General features: G+C 36.1%; 1 protein-coding gene across 1 annotated transcript in view; it reads left to right on the forward strand.

Moving 5' to 3' along the window:
- The window catches only part of SEC63 (SEC63 homolog, protein translocation regulator), a 54,869-nt gene that overhangs the window by 16,206 nt on the left and 12,899 nt on the right, over window positions 1–25,764 (forward strand). Inside the window, exons 4-13 of the mRNA XM_039727716.1 lie at window positions 1,696–1,808; window positions 4,109–4,170; window positions 7,505–7,563; window positions 8,289–8,339; window positions 10,961–11,069; window positions 13,498–13,592; window positions 16,186–16,318; window positions 17,482–17,574; window positions 22,562–22,716; window positions 24,506–24,653. Of these exons, the coding sequence (XP_039583650.1) occupies window positions 1,696–1,808; window positions 4,109–4,170; window positions 7,505–7,563; window positions 8,289–8,339; window positions 10,961–11,069; window positions 13,498–13,592; window positions 16,186–16,318; window positions 17,482–17,574; window positions 22,562–22,716; window positions 24,506–24,653 (1,018 nt within the window). The remainder of the gene's footprint in view (window positions 1–1,695; window positions 1,809–4,108; window positions 4,171–7,504; window positions 7,564–8,288; window positions 8,340–10,960; window positions 11,070–13,497; window positions 13,593–16,185; window positions 16,319–17,481; window positions 17,575–22,561; window positions 22,717–24,505; window positions 24,654–25,764) is intronic.

The following is a 25,764-nucleotide window of genomic DNA, read 5'->3' on the forward strand; positions in this document are numbered from 1 at the left end:
TGCACAGTAATTCACTTCTTCTTTGCATTCATACTCTAGTCAAGATTATTTTTTTATGTTAGCATATAAATTTATGACAAGAGGCTTTTTTTTCCAGAGAAGAACCACAGCACCAGCAAAGTCCAGATAATGTACTTACACCTGATTTTTATATGCAGTACCAGCACTGTGTTTTGAACATAGAATAGCGCTTTTTGAAGCATACCACTGAAATTCACTAGCACACGAGGTGCTCAAATAGTAATTATTTGCTTAATAAGTATCTGTACTGCAATTTTAAAGGTGGAATCCAAGGCATAAAGATGAATCTCAAAAGTGATTATATACAGGCACATTCTGTGTTCCAAGCAGACTGACACCAGCTGTCCAAGGCTGCTAACTAAGCATTTCTGTAAGTCAGGCCTAACCTCCATGGCCTAGCTTTTGAAAATGAGAAGTAAGAAATTAATGTAGATGGAAAACTTGTCAACTTTTCTGGGATTGTGTGCACCTTCTGTGTCAGAGAGACGAAATTAGGTTTTTTTTTTTTTACAGGCAGCATTCATGTGAGCCATGAAAACATATCTCAAACAGCCTGGGGTTTTTTCTTTCCCTTTGTTCTTTTCCTCCTACTTTCTAGCATCTTCTCCCTCGCTGGCATTTTTTGTCTAGTCTTGAAACACCTGGTTTTAGTTGAAGTCTAATTTATAATGGAGTAAATTTATCCTGTGCATTAAATTAGGCATGCTCTTGAAAAATAGTGTTAGAATATGGCAGACTGTATAAAATGAGATAAAGTAACAGCAAGTGAAGCCTCAGGGTAGTGAGATAAAGTAACAGCAAGTGAAGCTTCAGTGTAGTTTAATTTCTGGTTTAAATTTGTTGAAACAGTGAACTGTGAACAAATTCTTGTGTGTTTATTATGCAGTTAAGGTCAGCGTGCTAGGCTTCTCTGGCACAAAATATTGAAAAGTCTTGTGGTAATTGTTGTGAAAAACTAGCAGATAACATATAGAAAAAACTTCAGCTGAACTTACTATAAAGTTTTGTTTGTTGTCTTGAGTAGTGAAGCTCACAGTCCAAGCTGGAAGTTAATGCACATGGAATTCTGTTGGTGGCATTTAAAAACATGTTGGAGTAGAATAAAAATCAATCTTTCTCAGGTATAGGCAATGTATTCCCTTTGTTCAAGAAGTGTGAAATAATTTATGAGTAGGATGACTCTAGTCAAAGGTGTTTAAGTGGCAGGGAAATCTGCTGTTCTTGGTGACTGACAGATTTATTTCTGCATACAAACTGCAAGTGGACCATCATACTTGATCTATGAACTATGCTTAAATAAAAGAATATTGCAATTGAGACTTCTTGTATTCATGAATATGTTTAAGATTTGCCAAACAGATAAGAAATCCTTCCTTTTTTTGTTCCTATGGATTGACAAGCAAAATAATCCATATAAAACCCAGTATTCAGTCATCTGAGTGTGTTTTAGTTAGACTCTGAACTTCTGTCTTCATTTAAAAACATAATGGTTGTAAGAATGTTATCAGAAAAATAATAATGTTTTAATGAAATATAGTTTCATGGTCCTATATTAGAACAGAATTCTTCAGTTAATGATTCAGAAAAATACTACACAATGTATATTAGGATTATATATAAGAATGAATTTTATTTAAGGTATTTATTAATAAATGCAAACCTTTCCTTTTGAAGGGAGCAAGTATATCGGAAATAAAGAAACAGTACCGTGCACTATCCCTGAAATACCATCCAGATAAAGGAGGAGATGAAGTTATGTTCATGAGGATTGCTAAGGCCTATGCAGCGTAAGTTTCTTTTTTGCCTATGAAAAAAAGGGAATCGTAATATTATGGGGAGGACAGCCTTTACAGTAAGAGCAACGATGGTGTAAGCAGGCAGGAAGAATTGTGTTCAGATATGTAACAACAGTCAAAACATGTCTTCCTGCAGGGAGTATTTGCTTTGCATGAGTTAGGAAGGATAATTTGTTTTGCACCTGTCAGAATACTGTAAGGTGTTCGTTCTTTGTGTTAACTTTCATGTCAGCTAGGAAAAGTGTTTCCAGTATAACACATATTAAATCTTAAAGATGGCAAAGAGCAAAATGGGTGTTGTGGTTTATAACCAACCGACTCTGTTACAGCAGTTTTGAAGCAATGCTTAAAAAATGTATGTACTGTTCATTTCACCTGGTTGTAAAGCCAAGGAGTGAAAGACAGTATTTAACTGTTCCATCCAGTGAAATGGATATTTTCATTCTGGATCTCTTTTCTGTCAGCTTGCTGCTATCCCTTTCCAGTTATGCTTGCCATGCAGTCCTGATTTTTTTTACTTGGTGACTGCTTCATAATTCCTGTATGGTTCTTAAAAGCTGAGTCCTTGAATCTGCTTTTCCTCTAGAGTGTTTTTTGGTCTTATCTCTTACAGCATTTTAATTTTTTTAGTACCTGAGAGATGTCTAATATAAGAATTTAGCATAAAGGAAATCAAAATACAGGCATTTCAATACACAGTTCAATCACAATACCAGTGGGATTCCTGTTACTGGTGTCTCTAATATACTCACTGTCAGGATGCTGATGGGAAGGCATGTGTGGCTTGAGGCCAGCTGGAGCCCATTGTTCTCTACAGAATTCTAGTTGTCTGGTTTTTATACTCTGGTGGACTGAGCCAGGTATTTACTCCCCCCATGCTGATGTCTCAAACTTGAGACATTCATAGTTTCTTTATGCACTCAAAGAGAAATGTTTATACCACCAATTGACCCCCTCAGCTGTTAATAGGTTTTTTATGTAAAATAAAGTCCACCTTCATGTGGACTTTGCTGAGGTGGAGTCAGCTCCTCTGCAGCAGCTGTGCTGAGTCACTGTGGTCACTGCATGTCACTCTTGCCCATTGCCTCTGAGACTTCTTCAGTTATTGGCGTTTATTGGGTCAGACACATCCTCAGAGAACCTAGGAAGTGGTGATTTTTGCCTTGAAATCAGTTGTGTGTGTGGTTAATTTTACTGATGGAGAGTCCTGTGTGGGAAGAGGTGGAAGGGAGAACCAACACTATGCTCACTTGAGGAGTTTGGAAATCATACTTTTTGTTTAAACACATCTATATCGCTTTGAAGATCTCTTCAGTAGATCTGGTCTGCCTTTTTGGACTCCTGAAACACGTAAGTTATTTGCTTTGCTAGCCACTACTCAAATACTTGGTGCTACGGTTCGATGGTTCAAACACCAGTGCATGGGCTAGTGGCAGAGGTGTATTATGAGGTAAATGATGGTGAAGTTCCTTAGCCATGCTGTCTTGGAAGAATATGATAGCTGCCCATTTGGTGATTCTGCTTGTCAACAAATGGGGGATTTAGAAATGATCAGGGGAGGCCTGACTTCTTCACTGGGTTTCTTACATGAGACAAAATCTTCCATGCAGTGAAAGCCGGGTGTTCTGTTTTCTAAAGCAGTATTCTTCCTTCTAGTAACATGGAATCTGTCAAGGTGGCATACAAGTGCCAAAGAACTGTCATTACTGAACAGGTATAGAAACTGTAAGATTTAGGAGTTGGTGTCTTATTTAATAAAAGAGTATTAAATTATGAAACTTGGGAGTTCCAGGGAAAAAACCCAACAGCAAGCAAACACAGGCTGTCAAAGGCTAAAGGTCTAGAATAAGAAAAAGGCTTGTATGAACTGCTTCTGATCAGTCTTCCATATTTACCTTTCTTCCAAAAAATAAGATCAATTTCAATCTCTTTATTTCAACATTTACTTTGCTGTAACCTGTCATCCAAAAATATGGGGTGTTGAGGCGTATGCAGTCCCTGTCAGGAGAAAGGGAGATGTGATTGTGCCACCTCCTGCATGTGTATCTTCTGTGTCTGATTTCCTGTCAAGAGTCCTTTAAGAATTTGCTTGTGTATCAAGGAGGAGTACAGCAGTATTGTTTCCTGTTAGATTTTGTACAAAAAAAATCTAACAGGAAAACAGCAGAAACTGTTAAGGTTGCTAAACTACCTCTAAAGAGTGGTGTGACTGCCACATTTTAAAGTTTTTCTTTGTTATTGGTTTAGAGAAATGTCTTTTGTATTAACTTAATATCTCTTCTTATAACCAGCTTAACTGATGAAGAGTCACGAAAAAACTGGGAAGAATTTGGTAATCCAGATGGACCACAAGGTAACAATTGTGTATGGCAGAGGTTCTGTAATCGCTGCACATTGAGATGTGTAATATCTGATCAGTCAAGAACCAATTAGAGCTTTATATAATAACTTTCTCCTGTGATTAAAGCAACACATCTGACCAATTCTTTGCTTGTGAAACTGGCTCTGGGGGTGGTGACAGAGAAAGGCAAGAAAGAATTTAATTTACACTTCTCAAACTTTTTATTATGGTAAAAAGAGAAGAATTTTTTTTAATTAGTCAGCTTCAGTAAGTATCTAGGGAGACTTGCCAATATGAATGGAGGTATAGGCAAAAAATAGAATACTGCTTATCAGAAACTTGTCAATTTTAAACATTTCTTGGTATTTATGATCAAATACTATTGAAAAATCAACAACTAGCCATAGTGCAATAAAAACACTTTGAAAGGATGTGCATGGGGATATTGTTTCTGGGCAGGTTGCTACATGAAAATAATCCTGGTGATGGTGTGTTAAAGTTTTACAGTAGGTGATCCAAACTAAATGAATTAAAGACTGAATGTTAGTAATTTTTCCCTGTTTGCAGTTGTGTGAATTGCAGTTGTGTGAATTGCTTGTAAAACACCTTTGTGATTGTTTAAGTGGACTGCTAAGGAAAAATCTTGCCTATTTCTAGCTGATGCTCATTACAGGCAAAATGGAAATCTGCCATTTGTTAAGGCAAGTTATATACAACATATCTGTGTAGAATGAGTTACAGTCAGATTGGAAATAAGAAGTGGAATTTGTAACTTCAGAATTAAGTTACAGGATGACATGAGGATACTCTCTCATCTGTGTTGTAAATTCTTCTTCTGAATTATATCCACCCAACATAGGACATTAATTTTTAAAGTTAAAAAAGCCAACCCCAGTCCTTGAACTGGTTTTCAAAGAAACAAGAATCTTCCCTCTTCCTTCAGAAAAACCAGCTTTGCCAACTCTATCACAGTCTGACAAAGGCATTTCTGATGGACTAAGGAGGTGGATCAGCTTCTTTAATCGCTGTGTTTTATAGTATAACAGATTGCTATAAGCTCCTAGCTTCTAGTACTTCCTTTGCTTGGCAAGTAAGAGGTCTCTATCCCTCTTGCTAGAAAATACAGATAAAATCTTTCTTCAGAAATGCTGTCATAATGTCAGCAAAATGGTACTGTAAATTTTAATAGCTTTGCTAGGGCCTTTCTGGATGCTAAATTGTTTTTCACATCCCTAAGCTACTCAGCGTTGACAAGGCAAGGATTTGAGGTTAGACAGTTGTGTCAGTGTCCTTGAATGGACCTGAAGCTGTAACTTAAAAGAAAACTCAGCCAAAACTTGAGAAGGCACAAATATCCTTGGCTGGCTTAGCGATTGTATTCACAAACCTAAGAGACTTTGGATTCCCAGAGGGCAAAATAAAATGATTTTTTGGCAGAGTAGCAGTTCGTACTGTGAGTGTTAAGCCTCCTGGTCTTCTGGAAACTTACCTCAGACTCCAGTGGAAGTAGAATTCTCTGGTTTATTTATAGGCCTCTCATTATTCTTTGAGACATCTGAAGAGTGGAAGAAGTCCCTGAAATTCTCTCTCTCTCCTCTATTCTCTAATCTTGTTCCACATTGAAGTGTGAGGGGCTTTCTCATTTATTTCTCTGTGTTTATACATCTGTGGTATAAAAACATGTACCTGAGCTAAGTACTCTAGTCTCTAGTTCTGTATAGACAAAGGATGAATACAGTCCCTCGTGGAGGATTTCCTGGGCTGAGATGAAGCACATCTGGGGTTAGACATGCCCAACTGAGTTCAGTGTGCTGCATCCCACCCTCTGTGCCCAGCACACAGGAGCAGGGAGCAGCATTCCTCTCTATCCAGCTGAGGCAGTGTGAGCCCAGGGGCAGGCAAAAAAGGGTTTTTTGTATTTGCATGACTTGCTGCTTTACTAAAGTAAATGCAAAATCATTCGAAGCGTGTTTACAAGCAGGTGAGGAAGATTTGAAGAATATAAAGGTAGGCTATATATAGAGTATAAAGTGCCTTATGATTAAAGCCTATTTCCCCTTGGTATTTGCTGGTGCTTCAGCTCAGTGAGCATGAGTGGGGGCAAGGACACCCTCAGACCAGAAGAGAAAGAGCTTTTTACTGAACTACTTCTGTTCCTGGAGCAATTTGAGGCTACAATCCTAAAGGTCAAAAATATTGTAGTAAACTGTAGAAATTTTCTCCATCAGTAAAAGAAAGATTTTTAGTGGATTCTCCTAAAAATATGTAATCATTAACAGATTAGAATCTGGAGATCTTCCTTCTCCAGAGCAAGTCATTTCCTGTAACTTAATGTGGTAAATTCACTGGGTATCATCTGGTTGAGCTCCTGAGGCTGAGGTGTGGTCATGCTTGTCAGATGTTTGATTGGAGACTCAAGGAATAGTAATTTTCAACTTAGAGAAGTCCCATTAGGCTTGTGGATAATAACTGTTTATGTGATTGATGGCTGTCACAGTCTGTTGGAGATGGCATCAGTGTAGTGCCTACCTGCAGAGGGATCCTAGCCCATCCTTATTTAAGGCATTGCTCCTCATGGAGAACTGCTAGTACTAAGGAAAACATGTTGGTTTTCTTTTAAGCAGGTCCTAGAAATCTTGTAGTCTTACTTTCCCTTCTTTCCCCTGTTGGTTTCATGGAACTCTTGGTGTTGGGCTAGATAGTGTTTGCAAAATTTAATTTATTAGCACTTGTGTCTGAAAAGTTATTTTATGCTACTCTCTATTCAGATCTGTATATTGGAGATGTTAGAGAATCATGTCTTCTGTTTTCTGTAGCCTAACTTCTTTTGAATTGGAGAGTGTTCCTCTTTCTTTCTTACCAATCACACAAAAATTTGAACTGACAGAGGGTTTTGGGTTTACAGTTTACAGATTAGAAGATTTTCTTAGATGGATAAACCAATAGAACTACCCATAGAAGTAATTTGCTCAGACCATTTTCTTGCAGTTCATATGCTTACTTGACTGTGTGTATTTAAACTGCTGAAAACTCTGCAATGCAAAACTCACAAATCTTTCAAATTGATATATATATAAACAAATCTTGCCTGTCTATTTCACTGCAATATGTTAAGCTGAAATATTTGGTATTTCAGGTGTTGGTTTTAAGTCCTGTTATTGCATACTTGGCATATTTCTAATTTGTTGCTTGATTTTGCTGCATTTGTTAAAATTTTGCTTATTGAAGTAATAAACACGAGCGGGTTTTTTGTGGGTTGGTGGTTTTGTTTTTTTGTTAGACGTAATGTGACTTCAAAAATGTTTCTCAGTATTTTATAGTGAACTTATTTTCTTTCATCCTACAGCTACAAGCTTTGGTATAGCTCTGCCAGCTTGGATTGTGGATCAGAAAAATTCAATTTGGGTGAGTCAACTTGCTTAGCTCAAGATTTTAAGGTGAACTTTCAAGTGTTTTTGGAAAAAAACCCATTTGTTTAATACTGCACATTTTCAAAACACATTAATACTTTGGTTCAAGTGCACATCTTTGAAGCAAATTTCAGGAGTCGTGAGTGTTAGATTAGCTTAAATCTAACCTTTGAGAATAAAGTATGACTATGTTTGGATGGATCTCATTCCAATGAGGTTCTGCTGTGGTCACCCCTGCTACAAAGTGTGTGTTCACTCTTGCAGGGATACACAAAGCTGTGTGCTGGCCTTCTCTAGTTCCCATTTGGTTTGATAGTGATGCTCTGATCATACAGTATCTAAATGTTCTTCCTGTTGTATTTGTTGCTGCAAGGTGTTTTCCTTAACCACTTGGTTTCTTTTGATCGTCTGTCCACTGCATCACAGTCTTGCTGCCAACTTTTTATTTATTAAAGAAACTGACCTGTGACAGTGTGTGAATCATTTAAACTGATTCATATGTGAATCACACTAAACTGACACTCTTTATTTAAGCCATACCTAGTTATATTACTTGTAAGTTGCTCTTCAGAAATAATGACACTATTATGCAGTAAGTTTATGGTAATTTTTAGTAAGCTTGTAGTAATACTACTTGATTATTTTCGAATAAAGATTAAACAAGAGTGGTATTAAGTAGCCACAGTATCTAATACAGTATGTTTTGTATTTTTTCTGTAGGTGTTGTTTGTATATGGATTAGCATTTATGGTTATTCTTCCAGTTGTTGTGGTAAGTAGTATCTGATATTCTACTCTCTGTAACCAAGTTGTAAGCAAAGTTGTCTTGGAGTTCTCATTCCTACCTTTCATAGAGTGTGCAAGTGAGCTCTTTTTTAAAAGGTGGTTCTTTATTGTGAAAAAAGTGTAGCTGCTATAGATTTTCCAGAAAAATGCAGTGCCATGATAGAGAGGGGACTCCAGGGAAAATACTGGATATTACAAGAATTAAGTTGTTATTTGTCTTGTAGCTTCTTTATCAAATTATTGAGGTGATGAGCTCAGGAGGATATTCAGTGGTGTTAGACTGAGATGTCTCTAGCTAGTGGTGCTGGAATGATTACTGCAGGTGAAGGAGGTGGTTGATTTAGTTTTTCCTGCCTGCCTTTGTTTAAATAACTTCAGTTTTTATTGATCTTCTGTAAGAGGATATTCAGTGGTGTTATAGTAAAGACTGAGATGTCTCTAGCTGGTGGTGCTGGAATGATTACTGCAGGTGAAGGAGGTGGTTGATTTAGTTTTTCCTGCCTGCCTTTGTTTAAATAACTTCAGTTTTTATTGATCTTCTGTACACCATGAGATGTCTGCCCTTGACATTGCTTTGTGTGAGGAATCAATTGGTAGGTGAGTGTTATTTCAGGGCTTGGGTTTGCCCTACAGTATTGCTTTTGAACAATTTTCCTTACCCACTGATTGTGCATTTGGGGTGTGGCATGAAGCAAGACTTAGAAAACTGACGCCAAAAGGCCCTCATGTTATTGAAAAGAAGATTTTTTCATTTGAAAAAGTGTCCCGAGGTCTTGGCAGCTGCTTGCATCAGGGTGTGCAGAGACTCAGACATTATTCCTTCCCTTTGAGTCTTTCTGTGTAATTGAAAATGTAGTTTAGAAGATGAAATGTGCTGACTTCAACAAATAGTTGAATAAAAAGGCTATAATCCAGGATGCAAATTTTTTTCATGCCTTTCCTTTTAGGATTCAGTTGATGCTTTTTTATATACAGATACTTTTAGTGATTTACACCAGGTTTATCATAGCTTAAGTGAAAGGAAAACAACCTTGCTATTGGTGCAAACAAATGTTCTGAGCACAGAAAAAATGTTCTGCCTCTTCTTGCCCCATACCAGATGTAGACTTGTATGTTCAGACTTGTCACTCTAAATTTCTTTTTATAGGTCAGTGAAGAGGAATAGTCATTTTTATGGACCAAGTTATTTTATAATTTCTTTTGAAAGTAGACATACAAGACAGTTCATGCCTTTAATGAGTCTGTTTCTCTTTCATGAATCAATAAAGAAGGCAATCTTAACTGCAGTGTAGTCATCCTATGTTTGATGAGCATCTAAAATAAAGTAAGGCTACTTCCACCCTTTGAATCCAGATTAATGAAAAAGGGCAGTAGTGATAAGTAGTTCTTTCCAGACTTCCACTGACCTAAATAATGTCCTGTACATGAGGCAAGAGGCAGGAGCTGTATCTGCAGAAGCAGTTAAGGCAGCCTTTTTCATGTACATTTGGACTGGCCAGGTACATTTTTCTTCCAATAACTGTACCTGTACAAATATTTGATAGCTGTGGGATTATAATTCATTTTTTATGAAGAAAAACATTGTAGAAAATTGTGTTATATATTGTGTCAGCATTCATCTATTCTTGGAGGAATTGAACCTAATTTATTAAAAAATTTGTTGGAGCCAGTCTTGAGTATTCCCAAATAATTAAGTAGATTGCAGAATTCTTTCCATAATGGGGGAATTCACTATTATTAAACTAATAGTAGTAAGCATCACTTAACTACTTTACTGCTTGTTGCTTTTCATTGATAGTAAATTTCACAGTAGATTGAAGAGTATCTTTGATATGTTTTCTTATGTTAAATGAGCTTTGCTTACAGGGAGGAGTTTAATGAACAGATTGCAGTTTATAACCCAGCACACCATTTTTCTGAAAATATATAAGAGAGTACAACCATTGTAGAGTGAGTTCTGTAATCTGAGTCACTGGTGTAATGCTAATTAGGCAATTACCAGTGTTGTTCTTCCTCTGTCAACCTGAAGGTGTATGGCTTAATTCTGAAAATTTACAGTGAGGGCCCATGCCACCTCCAGATTCCTCTTGTGAAAACCATAAACCATTTTGTGGTCAGATGACTTAAATCACAGTTTTGCAAATTTTCTCATAGTGAAAGAAATCTTTATTCTTGGTTTGGTCTTGGCCTGCCTAAACTATATTTGAATGATGAGTTGCCCTGTAAGGAGTTACCATATCATATATAGGAAGTGGTAAATCAAATGAATTTACTGTCTAGTGGATTTATTAAAACAACACCAGAAATAAACCAAGCAGTGTATATGTGTGCAGGTGTATGTGCTGGCAAAAATGTCTCTAGGCTAGAGGTCATTTAAAAATGTTTAACATTGGATTTTCTCAGATGAATTTATCAGTGTGCTTTTAAAGTTTGTGTCAGCAAATATATTTTTGTTTCCCTCTCCTTTCTGAAATTCAATTCACCTCAACATAGATAATATAAGTTGGGCTGAGTTACCTGGTTGTTGACAGACATGAGGTCATGCAGTATGGCTGGTTTGATGCTTTCTTGTAGCTGGCATCAGTCAGTTCTTGTTGAATATTTCAGGGTTCCTGGTGGTACCGATCGATACGATACAGCGGAGATCAGATTCTCATTCGGACAACTCAAATATATACATATTTTGTCTATAAGACCCGGAACATGGACATGAAACGTAAGTAAAAGGCATCTTGAACTGTAGATGTGTTCCTCTGGAAGTGTCAGTCTGCTGATGTTAAAATACTTCTATTTTGTAGGCCTTAATTAGGTTAAAGTAATGCTTCTGGTTCCTTTAGAGTGGTTTTAAAACTTAATTCCATTGCAGGTGAAGAATACTCTGTAAGAAGTAAATGTTTGGGAGAGGGAATTGTATAGATCTATATTTATGTCTATCTATACATGAAAAAAAAGAAAAAGAGGTATTGTATGTTGGGAAAAATATGGATCTGCCTGTAGCCCTCAGTTGCCAGTGGGAGCCAACCTCTGTGTATTTTCTTCTGCTAGTGTAAAAAAACAGGCTTTGGAAATTCAGGGACTTCATAAGATTTTTGTATGCATAAAGAATGCAATAGCATTTATTGTTTTTACATGTTAGAATAGAGAGCTAAATTTCTGTTAAAAATTGCTATCAATTTTACGTTATTTTGTTACTTGTTTGTAGCTTTCAATATACTTACTTTTCTTGTCTACTACCTGATTTTAAAGGACCCCCCCATTTTTGGGGGGAAAATTGTGGGTGTACTTTGTTGTTGCAAAATTGTATCTTACAGTTTGGGGGCTAGAATGAGCCTGAAGAGTTGGCACAGTACTACTTAGTTCTAGATTGGATTTAACTAGATTGCATGCTCAGAGCAATTGAAAAACAGAATAGAGGAACTCCCAAAACCTTCTAGAAAAGGGTTCATAAATATATTTTCTTACTCCTTTAAATTGCACTGGTTTTCAGCTTTAAATTTTCTGGAAGATTGCTGAAATCTGTTCTTGATCCATGCTTGTCCTACAGAACAGAAATGCTTTGCAGATCCTTCAAATGGTGTAGGGAATAAGAATGTGGAAGGATGTTACCTTTTATTCACAGGACATGAGTTTGTGTGTGGGATTAGTTCAGACCGTTTTAGACTCTTTTGTCATACTCTTATGCTTTTTCCTGTCTCCAGCTAGGTGAGAAAAGAGAGAGTAGGTGAGACTTTAGAAGTTTAGGGAGATCACTTTCTTTTTGTCAGACTTGTTCTTAACAGTAATTTGTTTCCTATTGAATCTGCTCAGAAGCCTGCTTTGAGGCTTTCTTTGTCCCTCCAAAAGATTGGGTAAAAAGTGAACTCTAGGTTTAAGTGGCCTTATTTAAGGACTTAACACTTCTAGGTAGTTCCAGGATCAGAGGCAGGTCAGTTTTTTCTACTGAGGTCTGTTGTGCAGTCTGAATGAAAACTGAGGTGCAGCTGAGGTGGATTAGACAAAGCGCACAGTGATCATGTAAGGCTTTTGCTTGGTTGTGAATTCCACTGTAGGGTGGTCTGTCAGTGTCAGCAAGTGTAATCAAACCAGGCTAGGAAAATGATGAGATAAATCTGTATAACTTGCCTTGTTTTAAGGTATTTTTTCAAGCTTCAGGACAAACAAATTTTCAGAATCTCCTTTCCTGGAGATTTTCAGTTGTTGATCGTAAATAATGGGAAGATATTTATAGTCATCTGAAAGTCTTCAATATGCTGTGCTGAGGAAGTGAATAGATAATTGACCATGGAAATGAAAATTGATGCTAAGGGAACTTGACTCATTGTTACCAGTCTGAATTCACTGGGTACTGCAGGTAGGCAAAAATAACTTTGACTTGCTTGTAAGAGCACTTGCTCAAAATATAAGAAGGAAGCTTGAGTAACTACTGCAGAAAAAGTTACTTTAACTGGAGCAAATCAGTGTGTGAGCTCTCTGTCTGTGACTGAGGGGTCTGGTATGTTCATGAGCAGGAAGCTCACAATGGGACTAAAATATCCAGTTGTCTAGGGCTTTCATTTTTTAATTACATTACAGAATGTTTTGTGGTAATATGAATTTTTCTAATCATATTAAGAAAAGAGCGGTCCATCATCTTTGTGCAATTTGTAGGATTATTTATTGGACTGCTTTTCTCATAATTACAATAATTTTTTCGTGAATTTTCAATGCTGACTGAGCAGAAAATGGAGCTGAAATTTTATCCTTCCTGCCTCCCTCTTCCATACACATTATGATACTGCTGCAGGCACATGGGTTGCTGAGAGGAATGGTTCTGTGAGCATGTAGAAGTAGTCAAAGTGCTGTGCAGTGATGTCTGCTAGTCCTAATGAGGTCTAATTATGTTTTTTTCAAGACAGTGTCAAATGCTGGACTTCATACCATGCAAAATTGAGCCATGAATCATCTCTTTTGTTTTGTGCCAGACATTGATTCCTGCCTCCTCTGCCCTGTGGCAGTAGTAACTGATCCATTAAGTAAAGGACATGGTTATTCATGGTTGTTGGGGGAGGAATGGGAGTAAGTTTTATGGCTGAAGGTTCTGAAGAAATCAGTTGGTGGCTTAGGATGTTGACATTTTCTTTGTCCCACTCCAATTATCTTTGCAGGGCTTATTATGGTTTTAGCAGGAGCATCTGAATTTGATCCTCAGTACAATAAAGATGCGACGAGCAGACCAGCGGACAACATCCAGATACCTCAGGTCAGTCATGTCCAGACCCCTGACCCCTTCAAGGGAAGAGGGAGGTGATGCTTCTGGGTGACCAGCTGACAGAATTCAAGTTCTTCGGGCATTATCTTTGTAGAGAGGCAGCTGTATCCCTTCAGAAATAGGAGTTAGAAGCTAGACTTCATTTTAACTTTTTAAAAAGAAAAGATAGCATTAATGGTGCTAATCCTTATTTTAAATGGAATTGGTTTAGTATATAGGCTGCTGTATTGGATTTTTGGGGAGGGGTAAAGTAAATAGGAAATTAGAGTGCTAATCGTTAAAAATTTTGAAAATTAACATAAGGAGGTGATCACCATTTGATGTTCTTTTGTTAACACTAATCTGAGTGTTTTGTTAACACTCAACTAATGTTGAGTGTGTTACCAGTAAAATAAAATTATTATCTGATGTCTGAATTAGTAATGTCTTTGAATATCATGAAGATTCCTCCGTGAATATCTGTTCCCCTCTGATTGCCTTTTATATTAATTTCCATTTAGTGTTTCCAATGACGTCAGAGATGCCATAAATACATATTGTGGCAAATAATTTTTACTAGCAGAGTATTAGAAGGTCTTATTTATCAGAAACTAATGCTTTGAATTAAGAGATTTAAAACACAGTACACAAAATGCTCCAATAAAAATAATTTGAGTTGGCAAAAAGAGGGGGAAATAGTCTCACTGATTTAACCTTTGCATGCACAGAGTTGAGTTTTTATGTTTTAAATGTGACCTAAATTAAGAGTCAATCTATTTTCTTTTACTTAATTGTCTTTGTCTCTTTTACAAATTCTTTATCATGTGGTACTTTGAGTAGAAGATGGAATTGCAGTAAAGTGGTGTTTTTCAGCAATGAGAGCAAAAGGCTGGAAAAGACCTTGATCAATGGTTCTTCACCCATGCTGTTGCCAGCACTGGCATTCTGCAAGGCCTTTTACATTTAATCATTCATTATTTAAAAAGCAGTCAAGCCTTCTGTAACCATATCCTGCTGAGAAGCTGTTCCAGAACTTGCTGTTCTAGTGATTAGGAGTCTTATTTGTGACTAAATTGTATCCTTGGTTTTTATCATCACTATTCTGGAGTCTAAACTATTCTTGCTGTGTATATCCTTATGCATCTGTAGACACAAGCAATAGCCCATTAGTCATCTTTTTGTCTTTGTTTTGCTAAACTAGAAAAACTGCTGTCTTTCATTCCTCTCTTTGCCAAAAGGCTCATTTTGTTCCTCCTGCTATGTGCTGAACAGGGTGCTGCTCCCAGTTGATAGATTTCTAAATTTTACATTATTTTTTATCTGCTTAGAATTGTCCACAGTATTCCATGTTAAGTCTTAACAGTGCCTAAGTTGGTGGCACCACTGTTCCTGTGTTTTTGCAGGGAATGACTTTCAGCATATTCTTTCCCACAGCTGTTTTATATGGTGGTTTAGTAGAACTAGAGTGGGATCAGTAAGTTTTCAGACTTTACCCATCTTAGGTATCTCTGTTTTCCAGCTAACAGGTTCCGTGTTAACAAGAGCTGCTGTTCTTGTTAGTATGCAAGTGCATGACTTTGCATTTTATAACAGATTTTGTTCCCTTTCTAAATGTCCAGTGTCATCTGTGTCATTCAGTGTCATCTGTGGTTTTTTCTGACTGTATGGCAGTCAGAAAAAATTAACAATTAACAAAAGCATCAACACAGAAGGGTATTTCTAATAACTTCTGTTAATGTATTCTGCTTTTGGGGCCATGATCAATGTTCCCATTTTTCACAAAATTCTCTTTTCTAAGTTTTACTGCTCTTGATCTGGGGTTACACCAGGATGTGCTTATAAGAAGCTTCTTACAAGTTTCTTATAAGCAGAGAGTCAGAAGATCTTTTTTACAAATGTGGGGAAAGAGTGGTTGGTGTAGCTTAGCTGTTGATTTCCAAAGTTCTCTTTTTGTCTTAAGATTTTGGAATTTTTGAGCTTAAAAAATGAAGCTTCTGTGCCATGAGCTACTGTTACTCAGACCTGTTTGAATCATGGGTCTTGGTCTTGTGGGTTACAGGAAAGGTCATCCTGAGTAAAGAACACCACGCTTTTTTCAAGATGGTGTGGTTTATAAAGAAGTTAAAATACTTGATCTTCAGCCTACCAGATTTCAGGCTTGTAAACCTCCTTCCTGTTTTACCTGAAATTTTTCCTAGGGAAGTTCGCTGTGTCTTAGATGGGGGAAAGGTCTTAAGGTGATGCTGTTGCATGTGCATATTAAGTTCAATGTCTTCAAAGTAAGATTTTTGGCAGTAAAATCAGCTATTAAAAATATTTATCTGTCAATACAAATTTACTTAATACTACATAAGACAAGTTTCTTGCATGCAAATCTTTACAACCCACCCATTCAGACATTGAAAAAAGGTTTATAAAGACACTTTTAAACTTTTTGGAGCTGGGTTTTGAATAAAATGGCTAATGTTCATCTCTACAGAAATTTCCAAGGAAAAGTTACTTAAACTCCTGCTTTTGTGAACGTGCTTTTTTTCCTCTTGTGAACTCTTCTCCTGTATTTGCTTGTATTATATAATAAAATAGGTGTTTAACTGTTTTATTTTAGCTAATCAGAGAAATTGGTGGCATAAATTTAAAGAAGAATGAACCTCCTCTCACCTACCCTTACAGTCTGAAAGCCAGAGTTCTATTGTTGACTCATCTTGCCCGAATGCAAGTTCCTGAGGTCCTGGAAGAAGGTAATGGCTTCTCCCCTAATCTGATGTTACTGGAACAGAGCAAGATGCTGCCTTCTACAGTGCTTTTGATTATTGTCCTATAAGGAGTTGAATGGATCTCTGCTCAATAGTCTCCATTCAAGCTGCTTAGTTTTTCAACTTTAACGACCCTTTAGAGCATTTACTTAGCATTTCCTCACTCTGCTGGCAGCCCTGCAATACTGATATTTTACTCTTTAAAGCTTTTTGCTGCAAATATGGCTTAGGTGAATTGTTTTTGATTTTTGTAATAGAATAAAAAGTTAAACATGAAGTATATTTGCTTTTCAGAGCAAAGAAATCCAAGATCAGCATAATGATGCTCTCTATAGCATTTCCATGTGTATTTATTTTTGGAGGTTTTTAGCCCACTATGTGAAGTAAAGATGACAAGATTAGAACTTTAAATATCAGTTACCTGTGAGCTTTGGTGTTTTGCAATTTTTAATACTTTTAAATATTGAAACCGAAATGTTTCTAAATGCATTTCATAAGTTTCATCCATGAAAGCCATAGTTTTAGGCTGACCAGCAGAGTTGAGATGTTCTGCATTTTAATGGAAATAAAAAAAAAACAAATGCAAACCAACAAACCAGGGAAAATGCTTTGCTTCAAATTTTTCAGTTCCTTTAAAAAAAAAAAATCAGTTTTAAAAGGTCATTAAAAATATCGCATCTTTCTTTTCCTTAGTTGCTGTTTGTACTTAGAACTTCACATAACTGCATTCTGTATCACAATATTCATTGATACATTGCAAATAATGTTTTTTGCAAAACTGGTGTTTCATTTAAATTTCACTAAATTAAAAATCCTGGTTTTAACCTGTGATTACTTAAATCATTAATGCAATTTTTAATATGACTGGTAAATTGTCTATGCCATCCTGTTGCTTGTTTTAAGATGGATCTAATAAATATTGTTTCATTTGGTGTGGAAGCTGGTATACAAAATTTCTTTCCTCTTAGCACTTTCATTTTCCTGTTTTTTTTTAAGGAGTGTTATAGATGGATATGTCAGTGAGAATAAAGTGGCAGTACAAGAATGAATAGCAGTGAAGACCATGCCATTAAATGGTCCAGTTCATGTAAACTGATTGTTTTTCCTAAAAGTAGTACAGCATAATTGCAGCCAGTTGTATCTTGCAGATCAGCAGTTTATCCTTAAGAAGAGTCCTGCACTACTTCAAGAAATGATTAATGTGATCTGCCAACTAATAATAATGGCTCGAAGCAGGGAAGGTAAGAAAAGAAAACTGTATAATTAAAACCAGTAAATATGTTTCTTCACTGTGATACTTCATAAAGTCTTTGGTTATTTGGGAAACTTAACCTGTGATATTTAAAAGTGCTTAAATGCACTTCTGCTCTTTTTGTAATGAGAGAGTTCTCTATTTTGAGGATTGAAATGCTGTTGCTACCAAGCTGTGCTCTGAAAACCTGAGAGTGTGTGTCCTGCTTGTAATTTTTGCAATTAAAGTTTCTCCTTAACTGCACTTGAAAACCTTTTCTTGAAGATGTGGTTCATTTTCAGTAGCAAAGCGTTTAGTATAAGACTTATGTTATTTCCATTTGCACTTCTACAATTTTTTCTCTTCTCTTATGACTGCCTTTTGTTTTTAAAATAATTTATTTGCCATTATTTCTTTGCATGTTTCTTACATTTCTCCATATCAGAATTCTGTGCTCTTCAGCTTGCTATGTAGTTTTATTCTGAAATTGTAGGGGCAGGTGCTTAGTTGTAATTGCCAGAGAAATGATAATTTAATTGTAATATAATGTTTAAGCATTTTTTTCCCACTGTAAACAGGCAGTTACTCAGAAGATGGTTCCTTGCAGTGTAAGGAAGCAAAGACTTGGATGTTATTCCTTTTTTGCACCAAACATAGTCAAGGCAATTTTTTTATGCCAAACTGGTCACCGTTTTTTTGCTATTAAACAATACTTTCTGGTTGATCTTCACTAGACCAAAACTCCTTTAATGAGCATTGATAGCCTCCTAGTCAGAATTTTGGTTTTAGGAAAGATATTTCCCAGGCCTATTGCAAGTGGTGCTGGAAATTGTGCTCCATAACAAAATCAAGTATGAGAGGGGATGTGAGCAGATAAGGATGTTGTGTGCTAGCTTAGATTTATTTTTTCTTTAAATTTGGATAATGTTTTCTAAAAAAAACAAAAAAAAAACCTGGGCCTCTGTGATTCTGTAAAATACTTCAAAACTCTGAAAAATACATTTTTAGATGGCCTATGTATATATTAGTCAACTAGCAAATAGTTGTTTTCTCTTGTACAAAATGAAACCAAAATAACACAGGCAGAAGCTTTTTTATGCAGCAGAACTGGAAGTCTTTGTAAAATGAGCAACACCTATAGTTCTTCTTGTAAAAGCTGAAATAAGAACAAAGTGTATACATTATATACTTTGCAACCTAAATGACCTTCATGTAGCTGTTTTCTTTTCCTCTAGTTCTGAATATACACTGAGATACTTTCTTAATTTGACAGTAAAATAAATATTTATAGATGCATTGTTCTTAATAAATTGCTTTCAAGTTCCCAGAACTTTAGATTTTAACTTAAATTAAAATAAAAGGAGATACTGAACAGAGTGTATACATTATGTACTTTGCAACCTAAATGACCTTCATGTAGCTGTATTCTTTCCCTCTAGTTCTGAATATACTGAGATACTTTCTTAATTTGACAGTAAAATAAATATTTATAGATGCATTGTTCTTAATAAATTGCTTTCAAGTTCCCAGAACTTTAGATTTTAACTTAAATTAAAATAAAAGGAGACAGTATTTTGAAATACAGTGGTGTAAACTAATTTTCTATTAGCATGTGAAATGGTTATTTATCAACCAAATCTGAACAACCTCTACCACTAACAATTTCCAGGGATTGTCATTATCTCTTACAGCCTCAATCATTTTGTGAAAGCAGAAGAGAATTTATAGCTGTCATTATGTATGGTAGAAATTCCTTCCCTAGACTTGGAAAAAAAGTGGGTATATATTATAGGTATAGTTGAGGACTTGTCTGGTATTTCTTTAACAGCTTTTCTTAAAATTATTTCCAAAGTTTGAAAGTGGCAGTAGCCATAAATTTGTACCAAAGAACCAAATATTTTCCTCTTGCTTCCATGCCAGTGCTCTCAGCACATGGTGTTAAAGAGAAGATGGTACCCAACAGCTGCCCATTTACAGTAATGAATTTGGGGATTTCAAAGTAAATAGTTTCAGGATTTTGGTCTTTGGTCTAAAGTGAAGTCACTGCTTTTACAACTTACTATTTATTTAGCAAATGTAATGCATTGACCTTGTTTTTGATGACTGTACATGTAGAGAGAACTGTGTTGCTCTGGGAAACAACTGGAAAATGTAAAGGTGTCATTGGTTTGGTTTTGTATTGTGTGTGTTTTGTAAAGATGAATAAAATTGAAGTTAGGTATTGAAATTTTCGAGACAGTGCTTTGCTTAAGTTTATATTTGTCACCATACTTTTAAGTGACTTAAAACTTAACTGCAGTTGCTTTTGGGGCTAGTTCTAATTCTCACTTAAATCAACCTTGACACAGTACATAAAAGGATCACGTGCTCCAGTTAGTCATAGATCTTCATCAGTCCTGGCTCTATGAACTTAAAGGCAATGGCATGTGTTAGTACTATCTAAAGAAATATTTTGGGGACAAATCATACTTTGTGAAACCTAAATTTATAGTGGGATGAGAAGTCTCATTTTGTGATGCATTCCTGTCTTTCAAATATTCTGAAATGTTTTTGTTACTATTGCAAGCTCAAAAACGTCTGCCACAATTTATGCTTACTTTGTAATCGGGTCTTTTGGAGAAAGACACTTGATAGGAATCTTCTCGAGCGTGGCACTTTGCTTTGTGGCATCCCTTGCTCGCATCCATTGTTCTGTGGCTATTTAGCTGATACCTGAGAACCAGCAGGTGTCAATTATTTTCATGGCTTCCTTGAGATCATCCTTAAATATGATAAGTAGATAGCTGCCTTGCCAAGTGAGGTGTTTGCTGTCCAAAACATGGGATGTGCTCCAGTAGGTGCCTGCAGAAGTAAGGCATGCATTCAGCTGTCCAGTCAAAGCACATTCCTTAATTCAGCTTGGAAGCTGCAGCTTACTGAAGATGTTGTGGCTTGACCCAGCTGTATGCCAGTCCTTGCCAAGCGACTCCAATTTGCATTTAAATTTGGGATTGACTATTTTGATGTTATATGTTTGGTTTAAACTGAAAGAGGGTGGTTTTAGATAAGAAATTCTTTGCTGGTGAGAGTGGGGAGACACTGGCACGGGTTGCCAGAGAAGCTGTGGATGCCTCATCATTGGAAGTGTTCAAGGGTAGTTTGGATTGAGCAGCTTGGTCTAGAGGAAGGTGTCCCTACCCAAGGCAGGGGCAGGGTAGTTTGGATTGAGCAGCTTGGTCTAGAGGAAGGTGTCCCTACCCAAGGCAGGGGCTTGGAACTAGACGATATTTGAGGTCAACGCAAACTATTCTATGATTCTTTATTTTTGGTCAATTTAATAACCTTACATTAAAGGTCATCTTGCATTGTGCAGTTTGACAATCAGAAGCTGTCAAAATAGGTACAGCAATGACATTAATTTTGTGGTGGGGGCATTTGGGGGATGTTAAAAGCTATGCTGTCCTCATGTCCACTCTCAGGGAACATAAAGACCTGTGTTCTTTTCAGGAAACCAAGATCATACTTTCTAACTTTAAAATATTTTTGTACTGTCATATGGATGATGAGTCAAGCCTTTAAAAAAGAGAATATTTTCTACTCTGACTGGTGCTCTGTGGTCTCAAAGCTCTAGGTGAATTTCCTGCAAAAGACAGTTTGTCAGAAATTATTTAAGATTCTTTTATTGACTTGGTTTGCAGTGTGTTTTTTTAACTTTAAAAAAAAAAAAGTAGTAATGGAAAGATTAATGTCCCAACCAAGTAACACTACATTTACTTTCCATCTTACTCAGCTTCCACCTCCCCTGTAACTTTTTTGGCTGCTGCTGCTGAGGAAAGTCACAGGATTTATTTATTTTTTTTAAGGTCGAAGTTACATCTTAGTTACCTGTGTGTCTAGCCAGGTAGTTCCATTTGTGTCTTTTATTTCTCTTTGCATTGCATATAATTGTCACACGTCCTTCTATGTAATTTGATTTGATAGCTGGTGTTACTTACAGCTTGGTGTAATTTGTAGCTAGGTGTAATTAGTGAAGAAAGAGACAATTTGAAGAGGAGAGGGGCAGCTGAAGCAGAGGCAGCAGTGACCTTCCATGTGCAGTTTCTATGCCCTTGTAGCTGCTTAGAAATCTGCAGCGAGATAAGAAGTGGTCTGAAATTAGTTCTCTAAACAGGGTTTATGAGAAGTTTTATTTATGAATGAATGGTTGTCATGCACAATTATATTGCAGTTTGTGTCTGCTTTGCTTTTTCATTTCTTTGCAGATGTGATGAGTATTAATAATTACTAAGTGAGGTTTTTTTTGGTTTTTGTTTTCTTTTGCTCTGTTCTGGCTAAGACTTATTTCTCCTTGTCTACTTTATAATCATTTTAATTATGAGTGTAGGTCTTTTTGTACATTAAAATATGAAAATAATTATAGGTAAATTCTATTAAAAAAGTCAAATGACACCCCTTTTAACCAATAAGTTTATTTATAAAAGTAATGCATTTGATATTTTTACAGCTCTTCTTATTGCCTTCTAACATAATATGCTCTGCTTAGCTTAAATTATAAATATAGTTTTCTTCTTGAATGTGATAGGCTGCTACCTATATGTTAATTTCTCAAGATGGAAATATTATAAATAATGTATTGTAAAAGATTAATGTTATTATATACACACATGCATAAAACATACAAATATAAAATAACTTTGTTTTGATGCTGCATTTTTTAAAATTGAATTGGTGAAATTTTTGTCTATAATAATTACATAGATACATTGTGCAGTTGTTCTGTCAGACAATGTTAGTGTTCAGCTGTGACGTCCTAAACAGAGGGAGGAAAATGTCTGCTGGTCTGTGTGGCTGGAGTAAGAGTAAAAATCTGCTTAGTTAATTATACTGAACATTTTAAGATGTCTCTTTCTTTTGCTTGGTGGACTGGAAATAAGGTTTTCTGTAATACAGATATACACTGGAAAAGTGTAAGAAGAAAAAAAATTAAAAATTATGTTGTTTGTTTCATTCTCCCCAAGAAAGGGAGTTCCGTGCTCCATCTTTGGGATCTTTGGAAAATTGTATGAAGCTTTCCCAGATGACAGTCCAGGGACTTCAGCAGTTCAAGTCTCCCCTTTTACAGTTGCCTCACATTGAAGAGGACAATCTGAGAAGAGTTTCCAATCATAAAAAGGTATAAAAATACAGATGATACTTGGTAACCTCTTAAAATGTTATCTGCTACTTCTTTTACCTATTTGTGGCTAAGGAAGCAAGGTCATGAATTAGCTAAGAGAATAAAAATAGATTTATTTTTAAGGAACTCAATACAATACTTTCTAGATGTTCTATCTGCTTTTGGTTTTTTAAAAGTCCATCTCAGGAGGTGGGAATTAGGATCGGAGATCTGTTAAGTGTAAATAAGTGTTAAAGATCAGTCTCTGTTGACCTAAGAAACAACAGAAACAGTTTCTATCTCCTATTTAATATTCTTCCAGAATGTGTCTGAATATCCTACTGAGACTTTTTTCCTGGGGAGTGGGGGACTTGTTTGGCTTTCCATTGTTCTTAATGTACTTTGTTAGAAAATATATTTGGAAGCTTACACAGGGGAGTTCATAAAAGAAAAAAAATCAATAACTGTGGGAGGCATTTCAGGTTTTGTGATCCTTTGTGTGAAAGAGTATGTCTCATAAAGCTTTTGCTATGTAACTGTAAGTTGGGTAAGTGTTGGGATTTGTAGAATTTAAGGATGAAAAAGAATAGTCTTGTCTGAATACCTGCATGTGTTTCTTCACTCTGTTTCACCAGTTGTCTCTGCATTTCCACCTGCTTGTTCATTTGAGTCTAGTGTGTCTTCTGGGAATGCCAGAAACAGTAAAACAGCCTTTTGCTTCTACTAGAAGCTGTTGACTTTGCTGATAATTTTCTTACAGTGTTTAATTTGGATGAATCTTGAAAATATTCTTTTTATCTGATGGAATTTTTGTTTCACTTTAACTACAGCCTTAGGGGGTGTTTAAATGCTTCTCTGTTAGTGTCAAGACCGAGAATTTCTAGGTACTGCATTTTTTAAATCCTCTCTGAAGATGCTTGTTCATGAAATATTCAAGTAGTCATATCCTTTGGATAAAGTAAAAGATTCTCTTACAGGTATCATTAAAGACTTACTTTTAAAATCCAGTCTTAAACTACAGGGAACATATGAGAAAATAAGCAATTGTAGATGTATTTTTTGACATGTGCATTGTAACTAAGTAAAAAACCAAATAATTTGGCTATGTTATAATCCCACCTCTGTTTGCCATGGAAGAGGGGGGGAAAACCCCAGTTTTTTAGGCTAATGTCACAGGATGACATGCATTGAGTTCTTCAAAAATACAGTGTTCTATATTGGCAGTATGATCAGTCTGTCTGGATGCATGATATTGTCTTTAATAAAGGAATGGTTTTAATTTATAATGGTGAGGTAATCAAATATTCAAATTTGTGTTTGTTTTATCCTTTTAGCTCTGCTCTGCAAATCTTAGAAGGAGTGAATTTGGATTTGTTTGCAGTTCAGTACAAAAAACCCCCGTAAACTTGTATTTGGTAGTTTCTGCTAATGTAAATCTGAAAGCACTGAAGTATTCTATCTAAATAAAACCCCCTATTAGTAAGATTTCTTAGCTCAGCTTTCTGAAAAAGCTGGCTGAAATAACAATTTTATGAGAAACTATAAAGAACCATTTCTAAGGGGTGACGTACTAAGGAACACACCAGTGTTCAAAGCAGTTCTGTTTAGTGGGTTTGAGTGCAACCTCTTCGGTTTTTTGTTTCTCAAAACATACACTTTCTAGTTTCCTAAAGTGTGGGGTTTTTTATAAGAACAAATGTAATGGTGTGTATGTATTGGTAACGTGGGGACAGTGATGTATTATAAAGAGCTGATTTGTGGACTGTGTTCTGTGCTACCATGGGACTTCCTTTCTTCTTTTTTTCAGTATAAAATCAAAAGTATTCAGGATTTGGTGAGTTTGAAAGGCTCAGATCGTCGCAATTTATTGCACTTTCTAGAAGATAAGAAATATGAAGAAGTTATGGCTGTCCTTGGCAGCTTTCCACATGTCACTATGGACATAAAACCACAGGGTGAGTGGGAGGTCCTTTTGTTCTGTGTATGTCACTCTTCTGACATTTTGATAGTCTGTTGGCAGTAAGCTTTTGCAGGATGCTGAAACACAACTCACTGCTATCTGTGTGACCTGGAAATTCCATACTTCTTTGGAGTGGTGGGGTTTTATACATGAGAGTTACAGTCTGAGGAGATAAAGTACATTGAAATATTCCATGTATTCCCAAGCTAGCAGTAGTTTCTCATACAGGGGCTTATCTGAAATTTTGTCTTTCAGTTTTAATATTTCATGAGCAATGTGGAACTTTGGTAGAAATACCACTTTTATTAGGTATCTTAAACAGTTACACTTTTTCCAGAATTTATGCTTAGCTTTCTTCAGCGTGCAGGTTCCTTTCTTCAGCATTTGTGAGGTTTCTTTGGGGTTCCTTTGTGATAATACTGGTGTAGTTTTTATATCTGGCAGAATTTGTCCAAGCTATGCTTAGCTATGTTTTGTGTGCACTGTTTCAGTGGATGTATAATGCTCTCCCTCTCTGAAGATTTGGTATATTGTAAGCAGTTCGTGTTAGACAGCTTTGCAGTGGGAACTGAATTGGTTTTCTGGTCTCCTTTTCTTTGTAGAAGACCAGTGCTAGTAAATGTGTGATATTTGAAAGTTTGTTCTAATTCTTGTTTCTGGTTTATATTTTCATTGTGATAGCAATGATTGCATTCAAAATGTGATAGGCTTTCTTTGGGGAGCCTGATTGTAATTTGGCTTATGTGTAGTCCCGTGAGAAGCAAATGTTAGAAGAAATACATGTTAAGGAAGCAAATTTCTGTCCATATCAGTGTTTCTGAATGTTATTTGTGTAGTTTGTTAGTTTTTTTTAACAAATAAACAGAAAATTTTATGCTATTGTAGCTTAGGGTTGCATACAGTCTTGTTGAGATCTGCTTAAAATTCAGTCTTGAAGTACCTCCCCATATTTTGACAAACATTTTCCTGCCTGTAGTCTTCATTTGTCACACAGCTGCACTCAGGTGTGGTGTGGAGGATTAAACCATGCAGATGCTTTTCTGTTTAGCTCAGTATTGCCATTATATAAAATATATATGTAAGACAAGTGTCTTACATTATATAAA

Source organism: Passer montanus, unplaced genomic scaffold, assembly GCF_014805655.1.
Source record: "Passer montanus isolate IOZ18808 unplaced genomic scaffold, ASM1480565v1 scaffold11, whole genome shotgun sequence".
NCBI classification, from domain to species: Eukaryota; Metazoa; Chordata; class Aves; order Passeriformes; family Passeridae; genus Passer; species Passer montanus.